The following is a 21,083-nucleotide window of genomic DNA, read 5'->3' as shown; positions in this document are numbered from 1 at the left end:
AGAAGGTTTCTAAGAAGGAGATAAGCTAAACATGGTTAACTAAGGAAGTTAAGGACTGAAGGGGAAAGAAATACACTGTACGAAAGATTAGTGGTAAGACAAAGGATTGGAGAAGCTTTTTTTTTAAATAAATAAACCGTGACCAAAAAATAATAAAGAGGGAAAAGGCAAATTTTGAGGCCAAGTTTATGGGTAATAGCAAAAAAGTCAGGAAGAGGTTCTTTAAATACATTAAAAAGAAGACAGAGATTAAAGTGAATATAGGTCTGTAAGAGAGTAGGTCTGGGGAAACAATAGTGGGGCACCCTGAAATGGCAGAGAATCTGAATAAATACTTTGCAACAGTTTTCGCAGTAGAAGATACAAATAGCATTCCAAAATTACTGAGTGATTAGAAGGCAAAACAGGGAGTGGAAATACATAGGATAACTATCAATAGAGAAAAAGTGTTAGCAAACTTATAGGGCTAAAGACTGAGTCCCCAGGACCTGAGGGGATGCATTCCAGATATTGAAGGAAGTAGCTACTGAGATGGTAGTTGCACTGGTAGTAATGTTTCAAGAATCCTTAGATTCTGGAAAAGTCCTGGAAAACTGGCAGTGTAACATCTTATTCAAAAAGGGAAGGAGACAATGTACAGGTATTAATAGGGTATAGCTTCATGTTTGTTTTCAGGAAAGTGTTTGTGTTTACTTGAATGGATGTAACAGAGCATTTAGATTAGATTAGATTAGATTAGATTACTTACAGTGTGGAAACAGGCCCTTCGGCCCAACAAGTCCACACCGACCCGCCGAAGCGCAACCCACCCATACCCCTACATTTACCCCTTAAACCTAACACTACGGGCAATTTAGCATGGCCAATTCACCTGACCCGCACATCTTTGGACTGTGGGAGGAAACCGGAGCACCCGGAGGAAACCCACGCAGACACGGGGAGAACGTGCAAACTCCACACAGTCAGTCGCCTGAGTCGGGAATTGAACCCGGGTCTACAGGCGCTGTGAGGCAGCAGTGCTAACCACTGGGCCACCGTGCCGCCCATTTAGAAATACAGAATATGATCAAACAAATTCAGCATGGCCTCATGAAGGAAAAATCATGCCTACGGCCATTACTAGAATATCTTGAGGAAGTAACAGGCAGGATAGTATAGAAGAGGCAGTGGGTGTAATATATTTGAATTCCAGAAGTCATTTGATAAACTACTTAGAAGATTATAGTCCATGGTGTTGGAGGTAGTATATTGAAATGGATAGAGAATTGGCTAGCTAACAGCAGATAGAGATGTGGGATAAGGAAAGGGAATATACTATACCCAAGTGTATGGATGACACAAAAATAGGTGGGGAAGGCTTTCATGAAAATGATATAAAGAGTTTGTGGAGGAATATAGACAGATTAAGTGAATTGGCAAAAACCTGGCAGATTTGTATATAATAAAATGTGCGGTTACGCACTTTGGCAGGAAGAATAGAAGAGCTGAGTATAAATAGAGGAAGATCGCTGAAAGCTACATGACAGAGGAATTTGGTCGTCCTCCTGCGTAAATCACAAAAGGCTAGGACACAAGTTCAGCAGGTAATAGGGAAGACAAATGAAATGTTGGCATTTATTTCAAAGAATATGGAATATAAAAATTGGGAAGACATTCAATAACTGTACAAGTGACTAATTAGACCACAGCTAGAATACTACAAGTAGTTTTGGTCATCTTACATAAGGAAAGATATACCATCATTGGAGGCAGTCCAGCAAATATTCACAAGGTTATAAAGCCATAGAGTCATTCGGCACAGAAACAGACCCTTCAGTCCAAATTCATTCATGCTGACCAGACATCCCAAACTGACCTCGTCCCGTTTGCCAGCTTTTGGCCCATACCTTTCTAAACCCTTCCTATTCATATACTCACCAAGACGCCTTTTAAATGTTGTAATTGTACTCACCTCCACAACTTCCTCTGGCAGCTTGTTCTACACATGCTCCATTTGCATTGTTCCTGGTTTGGAGAGATTTTCTTATGAAGTTGAATCATTTGGGCCTGTATGCATTGGAGTTTAGAAGAATGAGAGGTGACCTTATTGAAACATATAACATTCTTAGGGGACTTGACAGGGTAGGTACTGAGAGGTTGTTACCCCTTATGGGGAATTAGATTAGATTACTTACAGTGTGGAAACAGGCCCTTCAGCCCAACAAGTCCACACCAACCCGCCGAAGCGCAACCCACCCATACCCCTACATTTACCCCTTACCTAACACTACGGGCAATTTAGCATGGCCAATTCACCTGACCTGCACATCTTTAGACTGTGGGAGGAAACCGGAGCACCCGGAGGAAACCCACGCAGACACGGGGAGAACGTGCAAACTCCACACAGTCAGTCGCCTGAGGCGGGAATTGAATCCGGGTCTCTGGTGCTGTGAGGTAGTAGTGCCACCGTGCCGCCCATAGTTCAAGACCAGACGGCATTGCCTTAGAGTAAGGAGTCACCCAGTTCGGACAGAGATGAGGAAGAATTTCTTCTCTCAGAGGATATTAAATCTGTGGAATTCTTTACTAGAGAGGGCTGTCGGGGCAATGTTGTTAAGGTTGAGATTGACAAATTTTTAATCTGTGAGGGCATCAAAGAATATGGGAATTGAGGATTATCAGATCAGCCATGATCTCATTGAATAGTGGAATAGATATTGACCAGTGAAAAGGAATTTCCTAAATGGACAATCATATTAGTTAGTGAGTGATTAGCGAATTGCCTATGTTTTATTGTCTTAAGTGGGGGTTGGGCAAGCTGGAATTAAGGACTGAGACAAAGGCAGAGGGAGGCAATGCCAGGTAGAACGAGGAAGCAAGGATGGTGCCCTTGCACTGTCACCTTCCCGGGACCAAGCACCTCCCTGCTACCCCTGCCAGAACATGCCCACCCAGACCCAAGCAATGTAGAGCAAAACACAACAGCTCCTGTCCCTTCAACCTGAGCACAGCAGTCCCACCTTCTGACTCACGCACAGCAGATTTACCCTCAACATGTCCACAATGCACTCGTCCCTGACCCAAACACAAAAGATTCCACCATTTTCAACCTGAGCACAGCAGTGCTACCCCCTCCCCACCCCTCCTGATCCAGGCACAGCAACACAACATTCCCCCCACCACCACCACCAAGCCCAGCACCATGATTCAATCACTGCTATGTAGAGGTGCCTGTGTTAGACTGGGGTGGACAAAGTTAAAAATCACACAACACCATGTTATAGCCCAATAGGTTTATTTGGAAGCACTAGCTTTTGGAGCGCCTGATGAAGGAGCAGCTCTCCAAAAGCTAGTGCTTCCAAATAAGCCTGTTGGACTATAACCTGATGTTGTGCGATTTTTAACTTCGATCACTGTTGTCACTAGCTATTAGGGATTGATGTATTCTTCTGTCCCCAGGTTGTTTCTGGAATCAATGAAATTATAACAACATTTCTCCTTTGTGCAAAGGAGATTGAAGGGATTATTAAAAGTGGAATGCAGAATTAGCATAGGTTTATATCAGGTAGAGAAAGAAAAAGCACTTCCTTTGTCTCGTAGTACATAGACAAGAAGACATAAGTGTAAGGTTTTAGGTATGTGGAAATGTGAGAAAGAACTTTACTTAATGCAGCGAGTGGTAATGACCTGGAACAGACTGCGCATGAATCTGCTGAAACTGAAATGATCCACAATTTCAAAGAAAAATTGGATGGACTTTGAAGGAAGTAAACCTGTGGGATAGCAGGGAGAAATGGGACTGATTGGATTTCTGTATGGACAGTCAAAATAACTTAATGGGCTGAATGGTCTCCTTCTTTGACAGAAATGAGTATGACTTCTTACAGTAGTGTTATTGGAAATGGTTGATTTGTATCTAATTCTAAATCTGAGTCATAATAAGTTGTGAACATCCCTCTCTTGCCAAGAACTCAGCCTTCAATTTCCCAGCCAATATCCTATTTAGGCCAATGTGCTGCCACACAGTTTGTAATGACAGCTGTTTCAATACTAAAAAAATCTATGTAGTTTGTAATATTATAAAATAAATAGATGTCAGATAATTAGTATGGATGGAAAGGATATAGTTTAATATTATAAAATACATAGGCAAATGTTTTAGTGTTGGTGGTTTTTGTTTTATTCCATTGTAATAGCCATTTTAGATTACACATTAGGCCAAAGTCAAGAAGACGCATCAAATCTTTGAAAGTATTACCAATTAATTGGACTACATTAATTGGGCGAACTTTAGCATAAGCATTGGTCTGTAAAAATTGACTGTTATATGAGCAAATAGGCAAGTACCATTTAATCCAGATGAGGATGATTGGAGTGGTACTTAGTCCCATAATTTATGACTCATAGGTGAGTATGCTATCACTGACCATAGGCTGATGCTACTACGTTCCAGTTACTTTTAAATATCGCATTCACATGTTGAACTTAAGACACAATGGTACTCACAATTTACCTTTATTTAGTGAATAGATTTTATTTCTCTTTTCATAAGGCTTGAGCCATTTTTCAAGACCATCAATTATTTCTGGAAACAAGTTTTTGAAGCTGTCAGACAGCCTACTGGATTAGATGATTCATTTGGTGCTGAAAGGAAAGAAGCACTTAACAATCACTGTACATTGCTGTGAATGTTCTCCAGGCATCTCTGACTGAAATGTGAGTGATAGTCAATCTGGGCCAGACTGTCCCTGCTCCTGGCTGAAGGATGCTGCTGCCTGGAAGCAAACAGACTATATATGGGATAATAGTGAAGTTGAAACAGAATCCATCCAGATTAAATTTAAGAATTAAGGATACAAATTATTCTTTGAAGTTTCTACATGAAATCATGCCCTCAGCCCAATGTAGTAAATTAAATGAAGAATAAAACCACTCCAACACAAATTCAGTAATCGGAAGATATATAGTATTACTTTCAGCAGTTGCAGAACATCAATCAAAGTGAGTCTTTGAGCGCATATTTCAGCTGGAGTGCCAAGATTAATCATTTACAATGGGACTGACTTAGCGTCCAGTCTTCCTGATTGAGTCTTCCTATTTGATGGCATCTAAATACACTTGGTGCCAGAGTGATGGTTACAGAATAACCTGAAAAATCAGGAAGACTTTTTTGGTTTTGCTTTTCTGTAAACAGGCTAGTGAACTCAACAGAGCTCAGCAAAGACTTCACATTGCCTATTAGTTGATATCCTGTGGCATTGCACGTGCAGAGTCATTTGAACTGTAGCCTACAGATGAAGTAGGTTAGATAAGAAGAAAGTATTGAGCCAGAGTGCACAGGAACAGGCCATTTTTAAAAAAAATCAATGACTTTTGTGACAGTAAGATCACCAACACTTTTTTAGTCTCTCAAAATTTTTTTATCATCCATCCAGTGTATTCTTCACTTTAATGATCCCTCAAATTTTACCACATTGGATATAAATGCATCTCACAAACACATTGGAGTGCGTCAATTGCAGGATGACAAGCCATTGGCTTGGTTCTGAAGTTAGAGTCATAGAGTCATACAGATGTACAGCATGGAAACAGACCTCTTGGTCCAACTCGTCCATGTTGACCACATTATCCTAAATTAATCTAGTACCATTTGCCAGCACTTGGCCCATATCCCTCTAAACCCTTCCTATTTCCATTCAGATACCTTTTAAGTATTGTAATTGTCCAGCCTCCATCACGTCCTCTGGCAGCTAATTCCATACATATACCACCCTTTGCATGAAAACTTTTCCTCTTAGGTCCCTTTTAATTTTTTTGCCTCTCACCTTAAATCTATGCCCTCTAATTCTGGACTCCCCCACCCCAGGGAAAAGACCTGTCTATTTACCCTATGCATATCCCTCATGATTTTATAAACCTATATAAGGTCACCCCTAAGCCTCCGACGCTTCAGGGAAAATAGCCCCAGCCTATTCAGCGACTCCATATAGCTCAAACCCTCCAACCTGGCAACATCCTTGTAAATCTTTTCTGAACCTTCTCAAGTTTCCTATGGGAGGGAGACCAGAATTGCACACAATATTCCAAAAGTGGCCTAAGTCCCCTTACAACAATTTAGAAAAAAATACTCCAACATTGAGAAAGACACTTTTGCTCTAGTTTTCAGAATAAGATAGCTAGATATATACTTACCCAACAAGTATTTCATTGTTCATATCAAACACAAACCACTAGAAATATCTCTCAAAAACTTTTCACAAGTACAAATCCACAATGCCAATGACTCTGTGCAGATGCAAAGCTGCAGTGTAGCAACATTATACAAACCATGTTCCCAAATTACTAATACTGATGCTCTGAGGCAACTTCCAAATCAGACAAAGAACAATGATATTTCCACAAGTGGACATTATTGAATCTCTGTTAGAAGACAGTCTTAACATCAATCTCAGTTACTGCCATGCAAAGCTAATGCAGCCAGTTATGTCAGTTGACAACTAGCTGCAACAGCTGAAAAAGATCGTCATTAGTGGGAGAACTAAATACTTCCAACAAATCTGAAGGCAAGCATGTTCTTTTTGGTCATTCAGAGAGGAATTTAGTCTCTCTAGGAATGTGATCTTAAAATCCAAAAACAAGTCATAATTCCACAACTATGTGAAGACATGCTAAACCATATGCATACAGGTTCTGTAGGTAAGAGAAAGCCAGGAAATTAGTGCTTGAACATAATTTTAGCCCAGCATAAATACAAACATCGATCCATTAATCAAGTTATGTGTAACATGTCAATTCTATCAACTTCAAAAATAAAGAGAGTCTCTTCTTGCATACAAGATTCCTTCGGAGTCATGGTACAAAATTGATGCAATTCCAAAGACACTATTATATTCTAGTAATCAATCACTTCATTAAATTTTCTTTTGTATGACAAATTAAATATCACACTTGTACCAAATTAGTTGACAGATTGAACACTGTATAGGTGGTGGATAGAGGGTGCAGAGGAGATTTACTAGGATGCTGCCTGGATTGGAGGACATGTCTTGTGAAGAAAGGTTGAGGGAGCTAGGGCTTTTCTCATTGGAGTGAAGAAGGATGAGAGGTGACTTGATAGAGGTGTATGAGATGATGAGAGCCATAGACAGAGTGAATAGCGAGAGACTTTTTCCCAGGGCAGAAATGGCTATCACAAGGGGGCGTAATTTTAAGGTGATTGGAGGAAGGTTTAGGAGAGATGTCCGAGGTGAATTCTTTACACAGAGAGTGGTGGGTGTGTGGAATGCACTGCCAGCGATGATAGTAGAGTCAGATACATTAAGGACACTTAAGCAACTCTTGGGTAGGCACACGTATGATAGTAAAATGAAGGGTATGTAGGTTAATTTGATCTTAGAGTAGGGTAAGCAGTCGACACAACATCGCGGGCTGAAGGCCCTGTACTGTGCTGTACTGTTCTATGTTCTATATAAAATAGAGATTATAGACTGGTAAGGCTGACATCAGAGTAGGGAAAATGCTAGTGTCCATTATAAACATTTAATTGTAGAGCATTTGGAGAACAGTGACAGGATTGGGCAGAGTCAGTATAAATTGACAAAAGAGAAATCACGTTGACAAAGCTACTGGAATTCTTTGAGAATGTGACTAGTAATTTGATGAGGGGGACACAGTGGATATGGTTAACTTGAACTTTAAGAAGGCTTTCAATAAAGTGTCAAATAAGAAATTAGTATGTAATATTAAAGCACATTCAATTGAGGGTAGTGTACTGTCATGGTAGAGAACTGGTTGGCAAACAAGAAACAAAAAATAGGATTAAACAGGTCTTTTTCTGAGTGGAAGGCAGTGACTAATGGGATACTGCAGGGATCAGTGCTTGGACCCCAGTTAGCACAATATATATAATGATTTGGATGAGGTAACTAAATATAATATCTCCAAGTTTGTAGACATCGAACACAAAGCTTGGTGAGAGAGTGAACTCTGAGGAGGATGCAGAGATGTCATAGTGTGATTTGGCCAAGTTGATTGAGTTGGTAAATGCATAGCAGATGAAACAAAAACCGGAAGGTTGATTATTATGTAAATGCAGACAGATTGGGGAAAGGGAGTTGCAATGAGACCTAGGTGCCTTTGTACACCAGTTACTCAAAGCATGCGGGTGCATCAGGTAGTGAAGAAGGCTGATAACATGTTTGCCTTCATAGAAATAGGATTGGAGTACAGGAGAAGGGGTATTTTGCTATTTTTGTACAAGGCCTTTGTTGAGACCACACCTGGAGTATTGCATGCAGATTTGGCGCCCCCATATGAGGAAGGATGTTGTGTCTATGGACGGAGTGCAACAAAGGTTTACTAGACTGATTCCTGGGATGGCATGGACTGACATATGAAGAGATTGATTAGGACTATATTCACAGAAATTTAGGAGAATAAGGGGGGGCTTTCATACAAACCTATAAAGACTATACAGGGTAAACGCAAGAAGAATGTTCCTGATGACTGGGGAGTCCAGAACCAGGGTTCACAGTTTAAGGATATGGGGTAGGCCCTTTAGTATTGAGAAGAGGAAATATTTCTTCATGCAGAGAATGCTGAGCCTGTAGAATTCTCTGTCACAAAAAGTATTCAAGGCCAAATATCTAATATTTTCAAGAAGTAGTTAGAGATAATTCTTAGGGCTAAAGGGATCAAAGGGTATGGGGAGAAAGTGGGAACTGGTTATTGAGTTATATGCTCAGCCATGATTGTATTGATAGATGAAGCAGGCTTGAAGGGCTAAATGGCATACACCTGCTCCTACTTTGCAATTTTCTCTGTTTCTATGACCTAGACTTGGCTGAAAGGGCTGGTAGCTCAGCATTCCTGATTATATAGTAGTCAGACAAGATGGAGATGGAGTTTCATAATATTGATCAAAAAAAGCTTGTATTCCAATCTGGTGAGTGGCTTGTTGGCTTCTAAGGACCTTTCCCATCTCAAAGTCCATCTCCATAGCAACAAAAATCACTAGGATCTTGTATCTAGATAGAAATGCTGACTAACTATCCTTCAGACTCCCAAACCTTATATATTAAAACTCAATTGACAGTTAAATTGTAACTGCTTACAAAACTTGATATTCTTATCACCTTCCTGTGACTTTAAAAAATAACAATCTATCCGTTGTTAGCACAGGCACCCCTAACGCTATATAAATGTGAACACCTTGTATTTTCTTCCTCATAAAACAATTTAGTCTTCTCTTTAATTTTTAACGACCATACCATCCAGGTTTATTGTGTTTCAATAATTCAGTATAGACCACATGATACTCCTTGCTGATTTTTATTTCTAGATTTTTACCCTAAGTTCAAAGCACAGTCCCAAAACATAACCATCTTATAATATCTTGTGACTGTAACATTGAGTTTAGCTTGATAAGCTGTGGTGAACAAAAATATAGTGTCATGCTTCCTGTGACCCACAAAGTTTGAGCTTCATTTATACGGATGTGTACTGAACAATCCTAGTAAAATTATGTTAGTCCAGTCCTGTATATTTTGACTAACGGTACTGGTTAGAATCTTTTGTAAGGATGGAGCTAAGATGACATTTATAAAATCTTTGGTCCTTGCAGTCTCTTAAGAATAATTTCCGCTGCCTTACAATACTTCCTGTCCTGTGAGTAATCCTGTAAATACTTTCTTTTCTGATTACCTGAGTGGCTTTGTGCTGTTATGTACAAGCTCCTACATTAATTTAAAATGCAATCTATTTGACCACCTTTACTGAAAGCAGTACTGATATGCAAATATGCAAAAATGTGGTTATAACTCAATGTAGTTCATCCACTAAGCAATGAAACAAATGAATGGAGTACCATAGAGAAAATCTTTAACTTGAAATAATTCTGATATTACATTTTCTTTAAATAGCCTAAAACTAAAATGTGATCTGTGCTAATGCTGAGCTTTGACCCTAATTTCCTGTTTTAATAATAGCATCAAATGGGAACAGAATAAAAACAACAACTTGCATATATATAGCACCTCAAACATTGTAAAACATCCAGTGTTTATCACAGGCGTGTTATCAAAAACATTGACACCAGATCACTTAAGGAGATATTAGGGCAGATGAGAGACAGATTTTAAGGAGCATCTTAAATAAGGAAAAAGAAAGACAGAGAAGTGGGGGGGCTTAGGAAGGTAATTCCAGGCAGCTATGATTGCCAACTGTGGACCAGCTAAAATTAGAGATACCCTGTACTCAAGAGGGTGAAATTTGAGGAAATGAGAGACATCTGTGAATTATAGGACTTGAGGCAATTACTGAGATAGAGATAAACAAGGTCATGAAGGATTTGAAAACAAGCATGAGAATTTTAAAATTGGGCTGTTTCCAGACTGGAGGGAGTGTAACTAGTCAGCAGGATCTAGTGTGAGTTTGTATGCAGGCAGCAGATCTTTGGGTGAACTTGTGTTTATAAATGGTGGAAGGTCAGAAGCAGAAGGTCAGGAGAACGTTGGAATAGTTAAAATATTAACCTATATTTATAGTAGTGTTTTTTCTAAAGAACATTACATCTAATGAAGTATGTTTTGATGGAAGTGGCTTTTATGATGTGAGAAAGTATCAGCCAAATTCTGCACAGCAAAGTACCACAAACAGCAATGTGATTACAACCAGATAATCTGTGTTGCTGATGTTGTTATGAGTACTCAACATTGGTTGGATCACTGAGACTGCAATTGCCTGTATGGATTAATCCTTATTCAGAAACCTATGGGAGTAACAGATTCTTTGTCATACAATATAAATGGGGTCCGTGTTAAAATGTGAATGGGCTTCAGTGATATTTCTACTGATATAGGAATCAAATGTGTAGAAAGTCAATCAGCATCTGTGCATTTGTGTGACAATCATTTTTATACATTACCTTTTATAGTAGTCAGAAGTCACATGACACCAGGAAATAGTCCAACAAGTTTAGTTGAAATCACAAGCTTTCAGAGCTCTGCTCCTTTATCAGGTGAACACTTCACTATATCTAGTGTATCTATCACTGTGGAATTTAATTGTTCTGAAAATTGAAACTTGTTATCTTCTTCTTAGCTCCAAGGTAACCAAACAGGATAGTAGTCCAGACACACAAACCAAACCCAGTGCACCATGGAAAGAAAATGGTCCCCAAGGGTAGGAATCAACATTAGAAATCAAATCGTATTTGAAATTACCAGTTGTTCTCTTAAATAGTCACCAAATCATTTAAATGATTTGAAAGCATTACTTCTGATATTTTGTGGCTTTGAATTGTATTTGGCACAATAGCAGTTTCTTGTTTCAAATTTTCAGGATGAATGCCTTCTTTAAGAGAAATAATATTGAATTCTTGTATACATACTTTTCCATTTAGATCCTTTATAGACAAACCTAGGGGCAAAACAAGTTGGGAGGTAGAATGGGGGGAGAGGGTGAAGCAGTGGATGGGAGACAGATATGGGAGAGAATTTATACTCCTTGGATTTCTGACCTCAACCCAGCTATTTTTGACTTTAATGGAGGTTGAAAGGTGACAAGTGTCCAAGATGTTGTGAAACTTGAAAGGGTTCAGAAAAGATTTACAAGGATGTTGCCAGCGTCGGAGGCTGAGGGGTGACCTTATAGAGGTTTTCAAAATTATGAGGGGTATGGATAGGATAAATAGGCAAAGTCTTTTCCCTGGGGTCGGGGAGTCCAGAAGTAGACGGCATAGGTTTAGGGTGAGAGGGGAAAGATATAAAAGAGACCTAAGGGTCAACTTTTTCACGCAGAGGGTGGTACGTGTATGGAATGAGCTGCCAGAGGATGTGGTGGAGGCTGGGTACAATTGCAACATTTAAGAGGCATTTGGATGGGTAAATGAATAGGAAGGGTTTGGAGGGATATGGGCCGGGCGCTGGCATGTGGGACTAGATTGGGTTGAGATATCTGGTCTGCAAGGACGGGTTGGACCGAAGGGTCTGTTTCCATGCTGTACATCTCTATGACTCTATGTTAGAAAGGGGCAGATCAATACATGGCATATGATGGTGAGGTTGTGAGCTTCATTGTTTGTCAACTTATTGAATTTTTCTGATGTTGGCCTGCTCTCTTCAGGCTTGAGAAACCTGGGAGCTAGACTGAGGTGAAAATCTGGTTGATACTTGCAATGAGTGCTTTTACACCTCCATGCTAGATTCAGCATCTGCCTGAGGAACCCCTGGGCTCATGTATCCTGATCCTAATGAAGATACCCACAAACCCTCTTACACTCACTTACCAAAGCTTCTGATTTTACCCTAAGGCCTCTGACTCCTTTCCACTGAGACCTTTAACCATTTCCAAGTCTCTGATTCCTCTGAAGGCCTTTGAATCCCTCCCAAGGGCTCTTTTCTTCCTCCCACAAAGCATCCAACATTTCTTCTCAATCTCAAATGCCCCTTGAGGCCCCCACATTCCTCCATCTCATTGCTGATATCTCATGGTCAAATAAGGTAATAGTTCTGAAAGTGTTAATGTTGGAAACAGCATTAAGCTCCATCCAGTTTGATGATGTCATAAGAACTAGGGTAAGCAAAACATTTTAGCATCACAAGATGACAGACCATTATTCTAGGTGCCCATCATAGAACATAGAACATAGAACAATACAGGGCAGAACAGGCCTTTCGGCCCTCGATGTTGCACCAACCTGTGAACTAATCTAAGGCCATACCCCTACACGATCCCATTATCATCCATGTGCTTATCCAAGGATTGTTTAAATCTCCCTAATGTGGCTGTGTTAACTACATTGGCAGGCACGCCCTTACCGCTCTGAGTGGTAATAGTCTTTATAACAACGCCTAACCTATGAATGCAAATTGCTTTCATGCAATAAACTACATCTTATTTAAAACAAGAGCTTCTTCTCATTGAGAAGCTCATTAGTTATGGTGCAATGGTAGTGTCCCTAACCTGGATCAGGAGGGCTGGTTGAAGTCCCATCTGCTCCAACGGTGTGTAATAACATCTCTGAACAGGTTGAATTAGAAAAATAGAAAAATACTCACTGGTGGATTTCCACTGCTACCATAAACCAAGTTGGCCCTTAGACCCAGTCAAGAAAAGAGGAGGATGGCACCAAACTGACCAACCACAAGTGGTACTGGCTAGCATCACAACACATACAACTTAATCTAACCCCAACACCCACAGCTCTGATACCCCACCCTAAGCCTGGTGCCCCCAGTACAGACGTATCTGCCCCCATAGCTAACACAGAGCAGTTTTGCCTCCACAACTGTAGAGGATATCTCAATGTATAGTTTTAGCACAACTTGCTGACTCACTGGTTCCAGATTGGACTTGCAAGTAAAATTTCAGTTTATCATATCCTCTTCTCCCTTTCCCCAAAAAACAAAATACTCCAAGTCTTTTGGTTCAATCTGACTCATTTCCAATCATTTGTACCAAGAAAAACATCAGCATGCAAATTGCCAGAGTTGCTAACATACCGAATGCACCTTTCAATAATTAGATAATTAGAGTTAATTATCTAATCGCATACTGAATTTTTGTTTGCAGCGGATTATACATTTCTCCAAGTGAACGCAACAAATCACCAAAATTCCCTCATCCTAAACGACGGACTCCTTCTGGAGGAAGTGATAATGAGTCGGGTCAGCCTGGGAGACGAAGGTAAGATTTTGTTATATTATTAAAGTTGATTCCATTGCAGCTTTGACCAATGCCTGACACCCCCAAATTCTAGAGCCCATACTACAGTCCCAAATCCTCCTATCCCCGGTTTGGACACATCCAAAATGCGTGTTACCTGAAATCATCTCATCTCTTGTATTTCTGGGTCAGTTCAAGAACATGCTGCTTCTCTCCAATGCCTATCTGATATGTAACACAATACTCAAAAACAGTAGAACAAAACAATGGTCATGATGTATTTCAGAAAATAAATGCAAATTCATGAAGGTAGCCCAGCTTAGCAAAATGTTGTGAATCTGGGGGTGTACTTGTATTTTGAAGCATAGAATGAGAAAAAGAATGTGGATTAGGTAACATTGCACTCTGCTCCTCGTAAGGATCATGGTGAACAGCAGCTTTCTGAAGACTAGTTTAGTCACATTGACATTAACAGTAGCTTGGGAACAGCTGCACATGTAACTCCATGTTTTCATACTGACCGATGATGAGAAAAAGAGAATAAATTATAGAAAAAGGAGAAAAATCTTCGAGGAAAAATAATCTTCTTGGGAACATGATGTTTTAAAACAATTACAGTGTTTATCCAATAATTATTTACAAAATAATAAATTTGATTGTTAGCTGTGCCAACCCAAGAATTTTGTATGTCATTTTGTTACGTGGCTTCCCTCTTCCTAGTACGCACATGCACTAAAACTTGGCAGCCTTCACAGAAACATGCCAATAGGTAATACAACACCAGCTAAATGAATAAGAACGAAATTAAAGACAGTTCTTAGAAATATTGAAACTAGATGAGGATATTATAGGGTGCTGTTCTTTTTCAGGTAGGTAGCTTGCAGTGTGAAATTGTTCTGACTGGGAACTGCAGCAGTGTCATATCATAGGGTAACTAGAACAACCTTGCAAACATTTCTTGCGCCTTGCTGTTGAAACCAGAATCAACAAATGTTAATGATGATAAAGTAGACAAATATGGTAGTCCAGTGTTCTTAATTCTTTATTTGGGATGTGGCCATGCTCATAGGACCAGTATTAGTTGCTGTCCCTGTATGGCTTTGAATTTTATATCTTGCTAGGCCATTTCAGTGGGAAGTTAATAGTTAACCACATTGCTGTGATTCATATAGGGCAGACCAGGTAAGGTCTGCAGATTTCCTCCCCTAAAGGACATGAGTAAACCAGATGGGTTTTCGCAACATTGATGATAGTTTCATGGTCATTATCATTGAGAATGGATTTATTAATTGAATGTTAATTCCACCAGCTGCTGTGGGGGGAATTTGAGCCCATGTCCCCAAATCATTAGCTTGAGCTTTTGGGTTGCTATTCTTGCGACATTACCATAAGCCACCCTCTGGTAACTTATTATTGTTGATTATTCTAATAGTCAAAGTGTGATTTCAAATTCTGTTGTGGTAACCTGAATTTAATAAGTGTTATCATTTGTGAATTAGCATGAGGAAGATGATGATGAAACCTATTATCCTGTTTTAAAACCACAAATGCTTCACTAATATTCTTCAGAGAAGATTAATGGCTATCTCATTTGGCCTATTTGTGACTTGAGTATCTTAATTGCAACATGTTGCTATTCACTTTATCTTATGAGAACCTGTCTTTCAATAGACCTTCAAGAAATAATTAAAGCTAATACATTCAGTGATGGTTGATGGGGTTAGGCTAGGATTAACAGTATGAATCAAGAGGGCTTGTGAAATATTGTTTAAAAGGTGATGGGCTTTCAACATTTTGAAGGTTTAGGTCCACAGCTGATCCCTTTCTGCCAAACCTTATACAGCAAGACATTCAGCTCATTATGCCTCCCTGTAAAGGAACTATTCAGCTTCTTCAAGAGTCTTATTATTTCCACATAATACAGCAATTCTTTCCACTTTAAGAATCAATCCAATTTTTATTTGAATGTTCATATTAAGCCTACATCACCCACCCTTTCAGACAGTGCAATTGACGTTATAAGCTGAATAGATTCTTAAGATTTAGGAGCAGAATTAGGTCATTCCACCCATCAAGTTTGCTCCGGCATTCAATCATGGTTGACCTGCTCCTCACCCCCATTTTCCTTCCTTTTCTCCATATTCCTTCAACCCTTCACCATTAAAAATCTGTCTAACTTCTTCTTAAATTTACTCACTGTCCCAGCATCAAGAACATTTTGGGGTAGCGAAATCCACAGATTCACAACCCTTTGAGAGAAGTAGTTTCTCCTCAACTCTGTTTTATATTTGCTACCCTTTATCGTAAGACTATGACCTCTCGTCCTAGAATGTCCCACAACAGGAAGCATCCATTTCGCATCTAGTTTATCCACACCTTTTATCATCTTGAATGCCTCAATTTGAACTCCCCTCGATGTACATAAAAAAATCCTCATGTCACCTCTGGTTCTTTTCCAATTACCTTAAATCTTTATCCTTAGAGTACTGATCCTTTTGGAACCATTGAAAAGCATTGGAAAGAGTTCCTGTTTACTAACTCTATTAAAGACCTTTCATTTTGAACATTGCTATTAAATCTTATTTTAACCTTCTCTGTTTTAAGAACAAAAACCCCAGTTGTACACATCCAAATTTCTGTATGCATAAACCCTTAATCAGAGATGCTTGTTTGTTCCGTTGAAAGTAAATCCTTGTTCATTGTAGATGATTAATGTATCCTGTAGTAGAAAAAAAGAAGTAATTTGATTTCAACTTGTTTGACCTAACCAGGAAGAACCAAAACAATGGAGGGAATATAGATTCAAAGCAACAAAAGAGAAGGTAAGTTGTTTTAAAAAGTGGCCAATGTGCACATAAGTACTAGAAAATGCAACAGTGCAATTACATGACTGGTTACTGGATGATTGTTTGTTTGTATTCAATGACATTTTCCAAGAAAACTGGAATTGTTGAGTGTCCTCATCCATCAAGTTTTGCAGGAGCTACTTTGAGGAAATAAAGTTATGATGTTTTGACCTTCGATTAAATTGTTAAGATCTTAATTTTTCAACGAGCAAGTATAGAAAGCTGATTTTAAAAGATATTCTTTTCTAATGAACAATCAAAATAGAGTAGTCTGCTTTTTGTTTGGCTACTGTAATATTTTAGAATTAAAGTTAGACACATTTCCTTGTCATATGCACCATGCTTAGATAGCATATATTTCTGGATTTAGGTTGTCCCTTACAGCATTCCTTCACAGTGTAAGGGAGGAGAAAATATTGTAAATCTTTACCTAAAAGTGGTAAAGATCCTAAAAATGCATGAATCTAAACTAATACAGTGAATATTAACTTTAAGACTGAACAGAATCTGAGCTATTTATTTTGTGTCAAGTGTGGTCAGACCTACATGCAAATGCTCAACTTTCATTTGTCAAACCAGCCATTGATCAGAAGCCAATTAATGATTTCATTTTGAATAGGATGTGTTTACCTGTTACAGGCAGAAATGAGAGTTGGGAAATATCCAGACTCAGTGTGCCTGCCTCATAAGCAAGAACCTCAAAACATATGACTTTCATTCTGGTAGGTGGGTGGCTGGCTAGGTGAATGCAAGCTGGAGTCAGTCCCATTAGTGCTGGACATTTAGAGGTAGCACCATCATGAGCCAGTACAAAGACCTGCCATGGATTTCTGGGGCTTTGTACAAGTTTACTTTAATCAGTATTGGGCACTGTAGTCTTTTATGTTGACATCCATTTGCCTCCTCCCCACTTCAATATCCTATTCATATCAAACCATTCCCCCAACATTCAGTCAATGCCTACCCCCTCCCCCCCTCCCACCACACCAACCGCTAAGCAAACCCTATCATTCCATGACCCATATAGTCCCTATGTAAATTTAATGCTAACACATACCTCAGCTACCATCCTTTATCCTTACATCCTCCATGCCAACATAGCAAATATTCACCATAGACAGACTTCAGGAGGCACACTATGATGAAATGAAGTAAAGTTCTAAGCAATATTACAGATTTCATTATATATATACATTTTCATTTGTGGAAGCCTATTCAACACATTTAAATTCCTGCAATCACTAAAACCCTTATTTAGGCAAACATTTATATTCATAACCCATATCAATTATAGCTAATCCTTCAATTATCTCTTGGAGCTGTTAATCAAACCATGAACTTTGAGACCTTCCTTACTTAGGTAATAACAGTCAAACAACACTAATCCCATAATGATAACCCTAGTCTAGAACCATCATTAAACCAATTATTTTTGATGGAAACAAAGGAAAGTTTTTTTTTTATTTAAAAGGCGGGGATTTTAATATCTTGGTAGCATGATAGTTCTGCTATCTTATCTGTGCTTAACAAGCCTTCACATCTCCACCATGAAGTTGTGAACTGTACACTGCAGATTGAGTCCATTCTTGGATTGGAAATTAGGTCTTCTTGACCTATGCTCTAAAGTTAAATGGTTAGATTCTTGATGAACTGGGAAGTGAAAGATTATTGGTGATAGATGAATATGTGAAGTAATCAGATAGCCATGATCCTATTGAATGGTAGAACAGAATTGAGCTGTTGAGTGGCCAAATTTGTTTTTTGTTATGAATTCCTACTGTATCTAAAAAATGTTAGTTAGTGACGTGATGTTGCCACTGTTCACAAAAGCTAAAACTGCCCACAGATTTTCTACATTCTCTTGAGCAGTTCCTGGATATAATTTCCAGTGATACATTTTTATACAGGGAAATGTGGCAAGTAACAATGTGCCTCTTCGAACAATCAAATTGAAGATTCCTCACTAAGACATTCGGCCATATCTAAACTTGGACATATAAATTAGAATATTTAATTCTGTGTATCATGTATAAAAGCCAAATGAGAGAAAGAGAAACATTTGGTAGAGAGATAAACAAAAGATATCTTTAAAATCTTCAAAAATTATTGAATTTTGAAGTAATGAGACTCCATATTTAAAAAGTTCAACATTTATATGTTTGAGAGGTATTTGAACATAATTAAGATTTGTCGCTGCATTAAAAGTGCACTTGATTTTGAATACACCAGCCCTGTCTTTTTCTGGCATGTTAAATGGGTAAATGCAACATGTCAGACTCTTACATTGGCTTCAATGCAGAGTCTGTTTGCAGGGCTGCAGTGTAGTACAGCTTATGGGGGAACAGGACAAATAAGGCTGCAATTGCTGGATTTCCATCTTTGATTGTATGTGTTGAATCCGGAAGTTGCTGTTCGATTACTCTGCAGTGACTCCTCACACACAATCTGAGCCAATGTTATTGTAAATTAAATTACCAAATGTTAATCCAGCTAAATCTGATGAAGTAATATTTATTTTCTTTCTGTCAAAGGTCCCGGTCCCGTGGAAACACCAGTGGCAGTGGTAGTGAATCTGAAAATTCCAGTAGAGAGCGTAAAAGACGTAACAGGTATTCACGTAATGAATCATATGATGGATCTGGTGTTGTTGGAGTGAGTTTCTCACTTGAGGCACATACTGGAAAACTCACCAAAATGTGAATGGCTCACCAGAGACAGGCTGGAGCTGGATACATGTATAACATAGGTGTTGTAGTGTGCATTTTTTATTAAAGTTTTTCAAAAATTGTTTAAATGAAGGAAACAAGAGGAAATATTTCTAGTGTACTGTACCTTCAGTGTCAAGCCCAAGTCAATGATAGTAAACTCCATTCTGAGTTAGAGGATCACAAGCTCAATCCCCATGCTGGAAGTTGAGCTGTTTGTCAGATCTTAATCTACAAAATAATGAATGCACTTCAAAAATAATTAATTACTTGTGAAGCCATTAGAGACATCCGAGGATGTAATGAATGCTGCATAATAACTTCTTTCCTTATGGGTATACATGAGGAATTAGGAACAAAATCTATCTGATTCAACTGACGAAACAGTAGAGACACCATGCAGTGTCACACCTCTAACCAATATGTAGCTCAGTCACTCACAGACACATGTCCCCATGCTACTCCAGGTAGAAACTTCAAGTGTCCTTTGACAATCATTCACGAGTTTTCCAGATCCAATTATCTTCCTGTTCCCTCAATTTCCAAGAGGCCTGCCTGTGTTGTCCCCTTATTTCTGAACAGAAACCAAATTGTTACAAGTGTCCTGCTTGGTTAGAAGCACAAAGCAATTCACCAGCTTCCTCACAGCTTCTTTGTCTCCCTGCGTTATGGACGATTTAGAAAGCATTCCTTTGAAAGTTGCTTCTGAGCTATGAACTTTAATGAGCATGTAGGTATCTCCATTACAGAATGAGTTAGTTTGATTAAAACTAACGTACCAGCAAAGTGTTAACACTGAACAAGAAAAAATTAGTTTATTCTACACAGCTGCACAAAGTTACTTCAAAAACGTTAGTAAGTAACTAAATGACTTCAATAAAGATGAAATGTAGATAACAAAGGATGTGATACTTTCAAAGATGAAATTCAGTTTGATCCTTTAAGATGTTGTTGAGAGCCTGTAGCTTGCAGTTGAAGTGTTGTTTAGAGTGAAGGGTTGAAGTTTGAAAGTTGTATTCAACAGTTAAATGGATCTTGGGAAATGAGTGATGGTTCTTGGTGTTTGTGTTTCACAGGTGGGCTACTTCCTGTTACTCCCTGTCGCTGTGCTAACTGCAAACCTCCCTGTTGCTGTGCTAACTGCAAAACTTGACAAAGAGGATATTTTTAAATCAACGCATTTCAGTCATGTATTCACTGACCCTTGATACGATAATGGATAGTTGCTTTCAGTAGTAACTGGGGTACTATTAGTTCTAACATTAATCTACTTTTAGAAGCTTCTGATAGCTTGACCAACTGTAGTTCAAAAATAAAAAATCAGTACAAGTAAAACTCAAAGTCTGGCAGCATCAATGGAGAGAGAAATAAAATTTACATCAAAAGGCCAATGACTCTATTTTGGATCTTCAAATTATCGCTCATGACTCACTGAGCTTTTCCATACTTTGTTTTTATTTCAGATCACCAGCATTCCAGTACTTTGCTTTTATTGTAGTCCAAAACATCAGACCGTCAGTGGAAGCCATTTTAAAAAGTCACCAAAGTCTCTTTTAACAATGAAGAGGAAGTACAGTTTTCAAACCATTTGTAATATCCTCATATCTGCTTAGTCTCTCTTAAGCAACAGCTGCCTTTTTTCTGTGAGAAACCTGAAAAGTTGTAAAAACTGTCCCCTGGATACTTTATGAGGTCTCTGGTTGTGTTCTCTCTCACCATGTCAACCAGCAGGGTCCAGGCAAGGTGGTTACAGACAGTCCTGATCACTGGGTTCCCAGCTCACTGCCAAACTAACCTGACTCTCTGGATGGTCAGTATCCTAAGCAGCCAATCAGAGGTTCAGCCCAATTGACAGGCAAATCAACCAATGATTGCTGTTTTCTAAACA

General features: G+C 38.9%; 1 protein-coding gene across 5 annotated transcripts in view; it reads left to right on the top strand.

Annotated features, from left to right (window-relative positions):
* Window positions 1-21,083, top strand: part of epb41l4a (erythrocyte membrane protein band 4.1 like 4A) — a 299,725-nt gene that overhangs the window by 228,374 nt on the left and 50,268 nt on the right. For 4 of the 5 annotated variants that reach the window (XM_043710582.1, XM_043710590.1, XM_043710618.1 and 1 more), the window contains exons 15-18: window positions 11,080-11,160; window positions 13,552-13,665; window positions 16,416-16,466; window positions 19,022-19,099. In XM_043710582.1, coding sequence (XP_043566517.1) covers window positions 11,080-11,160; window positions 13,552-13,665; window positions 16,416-16,466; window positions 19,022-19,099 — 324 coding nt within the window. The remainder of the gene's footprint in view (window positions 1-11,079; window positions 11,161-13,551; window positions 13,666-16,415; window positions 16,467-19,021; window positions 19,100-21,083) is intronic. The other variant, XM_043710609.1, reaches the window with a different exon arrangement.

The sequence above is a fragment of the Chiloscyllium plagiosum genome, chromosome 2 (genome assembly GCF_004010195.1).
Source record: "Chiloscyllium plagiosum isolate BGI_BamShark_2017 chromosome 2, ASM401019v2, whole genome shotgun sequence".
Classification (NCBI taxonomy): domain Eukaryota; kingdom Metazoa; phylum Chordata; class Chondrichthyes; order Orectolobiformes; family Hemiscylliidae; genus Chiloscyllium; species Chiloscyllium plagiosum.
This window is presented reverse-complemented; position numbering and strand designations above follow the sequence as displayed.